We start from the raw sequence: 8,070 nt of genomic DNA on the forward strand, positions 1-8,070 counted from the left end.
GTTCTGCAGATGCAGAGTGTTTCCAGCACTTTCTGTTCTTAATTTCAGACTTCCAGCCGCTGCACTATTGTCTACCAAATTATGTGATCATTTAATTGATGTTTGTGGGAAATGCTGTGTGTGAATTGTCTGCCATGTTTTCAGGATTATAAAAGTGAGTACACACCCAAAGTAGACTACACTGTGGATGCTGGAAATGTGAACCAAAGGTGAGAAAGTTCTGGTGAAGCTCAGCAGCATCTGTGGAGAGAGAATCAGAATTAACGTTTGGAGTTCAGTATAAGGAACTTATCATAAAACACTTGATTAATTGTAACATGCTTTGGAATACACTGTGAACATATATAAATGCAGTCTGCCCCTCAAGACTTTCTTTGTCATCTTGTCCAGCTGCTTCCATTGAGAGACTTATAACATGTATTGTAGGATGTCCACTGCCCAATATATTTGTGGTACAGTTTAGGCCTCTAGGTCTTCGTGCAAGAATATCTTTGGGCTACAACGCTCACTGACCTGAATCTAAACATGCTGTTATTTATCATCAGCTTCATTCTGACGTTGACCGAGGAGATGGTTCAGTCAAGTACATTCTTTCAGGAGAGGGTGCAGGTTCCATCTTCATCATTGACGAGAGCACGGGAGACATTCATGCTACCAAAAGGCTGGACCGTGAGGAGCAGGCGTACTATGCACTTCGTGCGCAAGCTGTCGACCGGATCACAAACAAACCTGTTGAACCTCTGTCTGAGTTTATTGTGAAAATACAAGACATCAATGACAATGAGCCACGATTTCTAGATGGTCCATATGTGACCAGTATTCCGGAAATGTCTCCCGTGGGTAAGTCTATAAAAGAAGTTTGTCTTTATGCTGAACATCGATCTGAATTCTATGACAGGATTGTGTGTTAGTTCCACCACTGGGCTATGCCGTGTATCACCTGCACTTTGAAAAGTTAGCATCATTGCCTCTCAATCCAGAAAACTATCTGTACAGGAACAGGAATAGACTATTTTGCTCCTCAATCCTGTTTTTTTATTTAAATTAGTTCATGGGTGTAGTGGCACCGCCCAGCATTTATTGCCCATCCCTAGTTGCCCTTCAGAAGGTGGTGATGAGCTACCTTCTTGAACCACTGCAGTTTGCTCTAACCGGCTTCCCTGAATAATATTGGTTTGCAAAAATCTATCAAATTCAGATTGAAAAATGGCCACCTTTTTCAACAAAGATGTGTTACCTAACTGAAAAATCTGGCTTTATTCTAATCTTTAGATAGAATGCAGACTCCACATTCTGCGACTCTCCAACCACAGCTTGTTCTACCTTACCAATGGTGATGGTGTAGTAATATCACTGGATGAGTAAACCAGAGGCAGAGGGGAATGATTTGGACTGCAAGCATTCAAATCCGATCTAGCAAAATTTACAATCAGTTAACATTTCTGGAGTCAAAGTTTCATCTCTGATGTTGTTCCTGATTGCCATAAACATCTATCTGGAGAAATGCCATCCTTCCCAGTCTGGTCTGCATCAGACCCCAAACCCGCAGCATCATGGTTGACTCTTAATGGCCTTCTGAAATAGCCTCACTAACTACCCAGTTTAAGGGAAATTAGGGAAGGGCAGTAATTGCTAGCGATTCCTATACCCCACAAAGGACTATGTAACAACCAGTTCTTCTTAATACCTTTGAAGACTTTGATTAAAATCACCCCTTATCCTTCTAATATACTGGAAGAGGGAAGGAACGGATTTTAAAAAGCTCTGTTCTCGAGGTTAAAATCCTTGGGGTGAGGGGGACTAATAGATTACTTCAGAAATACTTGGATTGTAACACCAAAAATACAATTTTGCTACTCCAGAATTCACCATACTCTGTTGCTTATTCTTCACCCATTCATTATGTTAGTCTCTGGCTTCATACAACAAAGAAAACAAATGTATCCTTGCACCAGTCTTCTTAGATCCTCAATATCCATGACCTGTGCTTATGCTTAATCATACAATTCAAATCTTTACAGTCAAACGTTTCAACATGTTGAGAAATCCAGGCAGATACAAAATAGCAGAGCCCATTCCAGTGGCATCATCATTGATTAAAAGTATGAATCATAGAATCCCTTCAGTGTGGAAAGAGGCTATTCGGCCCATTGAGTCTGCACCGACCCTCCGATGAGCATCTCAGCCATATGTTATGAAACCCCCTGATATTGTGACATCCTTTCAAAATTACTATTGGTAAAATTCCCACTCATATTCCACCTGCGATATTAATAAGTAGAAAAACAGAAATTATTGGAGTAATTCTGGCATCATCTGTGAAGAGAGAAACAGAATTGATGTTATGAGTGCAGTACAGCTCTTCTTTGAGATTCTGAATGAATATTAATGGATGTCTGTGTCTCAATGTAACATGATTAATAGTCATTGAATAATGCTGCAATACTATTGACATAAATAATGGATTTGCTAATAAAATACTGTTAAACTGCTAGAACTAATTATTATTTTATTAGTCTAGAATGAATGTGTGCAATGTCTTATCAGACTTACCAAACTTTATTTTTGTCTCTGACTTACTTTGACATTGAACAAAATTTTCTGCCAGCTGTTTCTTGCCAGGAGTATTCCCCATTGATATTAAGCTGTGGGTCAAGTTTAGGGTGAAGGGGACTAATAGATTAGTTTCAGAAATTTTTGGATTGAGGCACAAAAGTTACGTATACCAAGAGTGAGAAAGTGCAATTGGAGTGACTCTGTGTCATTCCTCAATATAAGCAATTTCTGTGTCTGAGACTCAGTTGGCACTGTTGGTGAGCTGCAGGAGCCAAGTGGATCATGGGAAGGGGTGGTTGGGATTTTGAGGAAGCTCCCTTGTTGATAAGTCGTCAAGTTCAGCTAGCCACTAACTTCTATAGCACACAGACTCTCATCACCACCTTCTCCAGAGCAAGTAGGGATGGAGCCAGCTAGGGGCATCCACATCCCATGAATGAATTTTTTAAAAAAGTAACCTATTTTGAAGTTAGTTAAATCGGAAGAAGATGCTACCTTTACAATCATTGATTAGAAAGATTTAACAATAGAGCACTTGGAAAACAGTGCCAGGATTAGACAGAGACACCATGAATTTATGAATGGAAAATCATGCTTGAGAAATCCGCTGGGATTTTTTTGAGGATGTAACTAGTAAAGTTGATAAGAAGGAGACAGTGGATGTGGTTTACTTGGACTTTCAGAAGGCTTTTGACAAACTCCCATAAAAGATTATCATATTAAATTAAAATGCATGGGATTGTGGGGGGAGGTGTTAGTGTTCAGACATGGATAGAGAACTGTTGGCAGACAAGAAAGTATGAGTAGGAATAAAAGGATCATTTTCTGAGTGGCAGGACTAGTGGGTTACCACAGGGATCAGTGCTTGGACCCCAGCTATTTGCAATACATATTAATGATTTAAATGAGGAAATTCAATGTAATATCTCCAAGTTTGCAGCTGACACAAAGCTGGGTGGGAGGGTGACCTGTGAGGAGGATACAGAGATACTTCACTGTAATTTGGACAAGCTGAGTTTAGTGGGAAAGGGCATGGCAGATGAAGTATAATATGGATAAATGTGAGGTTATCTGCTGTGGCAGCAAAACACAGGAAGGCAGATTGTTATCATGTGACACTGAAGAAGGCAAATGGTATGTTGGCCTTCATAGCGAGGAGTTTTGCGTAGTGGAGTAGGGATGTCTTCCCGCAATTGTACAGGGCTTTTGTGTGACTACACTTGGAGTACTATGCAGTTTCTGCTTCCTTATCTGAAGAAGAATGTTCTTTCTATGGAGGGAGTGGAGCAAAGGTTTCCCAGACTGATTCCTGGGATAGCAGGACTGACTTGTGAAGAGAAACTGGATTGGTTAGGACTATATTCACTGGAGTTTGGAAGAGCGAGAGGAGACTTCAGAGAAACCTATAAAATTCTAACAGGACAGCAAAGAATAAACAAGGAAAGGATGTTCCCAATAACTGCAGAGTCAAGAACCTCGGATCACAGCTTAAGGATATGGGATAAGCCATTTAGGACTGAGATGAAGAAAGACTTTTTCATCCAGACAGTGGTGATCCTGTGGAATTCTCTGCCACAGAAAGTGGTTGAGGCCAAAATATTGAATGGTTTCTATAACAAGTTAGATATATTTGTTAGGGCTAAAGGGTTCTAATGGTGCTGGGGGTGAGGGGAACAGGCTACTGAGTTGAAAGATCAGCAGTGAAAGTCAGAGCAGGCGTGAAAGGCTGAATGGCCTACTCCTATTTTCAATGTTTCTATGTTTCTAAAAACGGAAAAAACTGCAGATGCTGGGAATCAGAAACAAAAACAGAAGTTTCCTGGAAATGCTCAGCAGGTCTGGCAGCATCTGTGAAGAGAAATCAGAGTTAATGTTTCGGGTCAGAAACGCATCAGAACTGAAGAAGGACCACCAGACCTTTCTCTTCACAGATGCTTCCAGATCTACTAAGCTTTTCCAACAACTTCTGTCTTTGTTTCTATGTTTCTGTTGTCCTCGACTAAATCTCTCTACTTTTGCATACAGTACAATTGGCCACAGAGGCTTTAACATTGGTACCCTTCAAATAATAAGCCAGGAAATGTGATTTCAAGTTCATATTTCAAAGGATGACTAAAACCCCGCCATCAAATCCAATATTTTAAATAAAAATTATTGGGCTGGGTGAAATGGAAAAGCTATGCCTACTCTCCACAACCAAGATTCTGACCTATGCAATGCCTCCAGCCTTTGTTTTTTTTTCCTAGTACATGTAAAATGCTAAGTAACATGGAATGTTTTTAACTATCCATTAACAATCACATTCTCTGCATGATTATTCTCGAGACATAAATGTTAATGCCTCTGTGGCCAATTGCACAGCATGTGAAAGCTGAGAGATTTCATCATGGAAAATGAATGGAAAGGTAGCATCTTGCTCTGATTAATCTGGTTGCAACAAAATCTTGCCTTTTTGTCGTTCATTTCATGGGATATGGATGCCACTGACTGTCCCCATCCCTAGTTCATAGAATCACTAAGTGTGGAAGCAGGCCATTCGACCCAATGAGCCCACATTGACCTCCAAACAGCATTCCACCTACCCTACCCCTGTAATCCTGCAATCCCCATGGCCATTCCACCTAGCTTGCACACCCCTGGATACTGTGGGCAATTTCCTATGGCCAATCCACCTAACCTGCACATCTTTGGACTGTAGGAACTAGTGCACCTGACAGAAAGCAATGCAGACACTGGGAGAATATTGCCTGAGGGTGGAATCAAACCCAGGTTCCTGGTGCTGTGAGGCAGCAGTGCTAACTACGTGCTGTCCTTAAGCTTCCCTTGAGAAGGTGGTGGTGAACTGCCTTCTTGAACCGTTGCAGTCATGTGCCTTAGGTAGACCCACAATGCTGTTCCGGAGAGAATTCCTAGATTTTGACCCAGCAACACTGAAGGAACAGCGATATATTTCCAAGTCAGGACGGTGAGGGGCTTGGAGGAGAATTTACAGGGTATGGTGTTTCCATTCTTTCAAATTCCCCTTAAATTTCAACTTTTGTTTGCCAACTTTTGACCAACTGCCCTAAAATCGCTTTTCGTGGTCCCTTTCAAATTTTGCTTCAAAATATTCCCATAATGTAGCTTATTATTATGGAAGGCAGCCCATGCAAGTTGTCGAATCTATATCCTGGATTAATTTGAGACGCAGATGTACCTGGCTATCTGGTTGTTAGAATGGACTGTAAGCTGCCACCTGCATATTACAATCCACCATTATATCACATCAGAAGGAAAAACTCCCACAACTAACAAATTTGCAAGACTTTCATCATTTGGAAAGGCTGAAGAAATTGTTATGAACAATTTATCGAATTTTTTGTACAGTTGTGTTACCGAACACAATTTCCAGTTGATAATGACTGTGGCAGCCAAATTTGTGGTTTAGTCTGCCTGATATGGAAGGTTATAATTCCACTGATTTAGGGACTCAGTTGGCAGTGCCCCTCCTGCTTCTGAAACAGAAAGCTGTAAGTTCAAATCCCGCTGCAGTACAATAGTGAGGGAATGCTGCACTGTTGCTGCTGCCCTCTGGATGAGGCATTAAACAAGGGGCCCATCTTTCTGCTTGGGTGGATTGAAAAGATCTCATGCTACTATTTGGAAGCAGAGTACAGGAGCTATTTCTAGAGAAGAGGCCAATATTTATTGCATTTCTGAAACAAATTACCTGGTCATTACCACAATGTTGTGTGTGAGACCTTGCTGTGTGAAAACTGTTTCTTATATCACACAAGTCACACTCTTCAAAAGAACTGAAGTGGCTGTAAAGGACTATGAAGAGTGCAACATATTGCCTATTGTTAATAATTGAGGAAAAGAGTCTCATCAATTGAAGATGCACTGCATTTTATAATATTAGCCAAAGAAGAAAAAGATACAGGACACAGGAAGGACACTGAAAAAAGATGCAAACTTGTGATGTATTTGTGTTGTTCATTTCTACATCATGACACTTTGATATTGGCTGCCTGATGGACTTAATTTAACAGATAATCCGTTATATTTCCATGCAGGAACATCTGTGATACAAGTGACCGCGACTGATGCTGATGATCCTACTTATGGAAGCAGTGCCAGAGTGGTGTACAGTATCCTCCAGGGGCAGCCTTATTTCTCTATCGAGCCCAAGACAGGTGACAATCAATGGCAATATTTATTTTGTCTCAGACTCCAGAATTTGGCAATTGCACAATTCCGACTGTAATATGTAGTGAAACCTAATATACGCACTTTTCTTCTGTGTTGTTTTGCTGTCCTCAGTGTAGTGGCATCGATGTAAATGTCCCTCCATCGATTGACTTATTTATTTCTTGCATATATGACGAAACACAATGGGTAATTCTGGAGAAACTACTTTACTGAGGAAATGTGTACCCGATGGGGTATCTTAGAAGAACTGCCTGGGTCTCTTTAAAGGGAGGCGAGATAAACATGTCAGGGAAGATGAATGAAGAAGAACAGGAGGTGTTTCGTGTGGAACATACGTGCCAGCCTGAATGAGTTGAGCAAATTGATTTGTTTCTGTGCTGTAGAGTCTGTGCAACTCTGTGTAAATTAAAGGGTGGGCTAAAAAATGTGTGTAAGGTAGCAGCAACTACAAAAATGGGTAGTGTCATGTCAACAGTTAGGTGTTACAATACAGTTGCATGGTCTCACCAATGGAGTTTCTGAATGTTTTGCCCCCATAGTGCCTTTTCAATCTGGAGCTTTGAATGTTTCATTATAGGTCAATTTAACACAGTGTCTGGGGGAGAGAGTAAAGATGGGGTGGGGGCGAATGAGGATGGGGCTGGGGGAGGGGGTGGGGGACTGAGTGGAGGGGGTGAAGACGGGGTTGGGGGAGTGCGAATGGGCTGGGTGGAGGGGGTGAAGATGGGGTGGGGGGAGTGAGGATGGTGCTGGGTGGAGGGGTTGAAGATGGGATGGGTGGAGGGAGGATGGTTCTGTGGGAGTGGGGTGAAGATGGGGTGGGGGAGTGAGGATGGGGCTGTGTGGAGGGGCTGAAGATGGGCTGGGGGGAGTGAGGATGGGACTGGATGGAGTGGGGTGAAGATGGGGTGGGGGTAGTGAGGATGGGACTGGGGGAGGGGAGTGAAGATGGGGTGTGGGGAGTGGGGAAGAGACTGGGGAAGGGGAGTGGGATGGGGTGGGGGGAGTGAGGATGGGGCTGGGTGGAGGGGGTGAGGATGGGGTGGTGGTATTGAGGATGGTGCTGGGGGAGGGGGTGAATATGGAGTGGTGATAGTGAGGATGGAGCTGGGGGAGCGGGGTGAAGATGGGGTGGGGGGAGTGAGGATGGGACTGGGGGAGGGGGGTGAAGATAGGGTGGGGGGAGTGAGAATGGGGTTGGGTGGAAGGGGTGAAGATGGGGTGGGGGGAGTGAAGATGGGGCTGGGTGGAGGGGGTGAAGATGGGGCGAGGGAGAGAGGATTCGACTGAGTGGAGTGGGGTGAAGATGGGGTGTGGGGAGTG

At 42.9% G+C, this 8,070-nt stretch overlaps 1 protein-coding gene across 1 annotated transcript in view; it reads left to right on the plus strand.

The window, feature by feature from the left end:
* Positions 1-8,070, plus strand: part of cdh7a (cadherin 7a) — a 131,712-nt gene that overhangs the window by 8,593 nt on the left and 115,049 nt on the right. Inside the window, exons 2-3 of the mRNA XM_048596199.1 lie at positions 546-840; positions 6,612-6,731. Coding sequence (XP_048452156.1) covers positions 546-840; positions 6,612-6,731 — 415 coding nt within the window. The remainder of the gene's footprint in view (positions 1-545; positions 841-6,611; positions 6,732-8,070) is intronic.

Source organism: Rhincodon typus, chromosome 4 (assembly GCF_021869965.1).
Source record: "Rhincodon typus isolate 14 chromosome 4, sRhiTyp1.1, whole genome shotgun sequence".
NCBI classification, from domain to species: Eukaryota; Metazoa; Chordata; class Chondrichthyes; order Orectolobiformes; family Rhincodontidae; genus Rhincodon; species Rhincodon typus.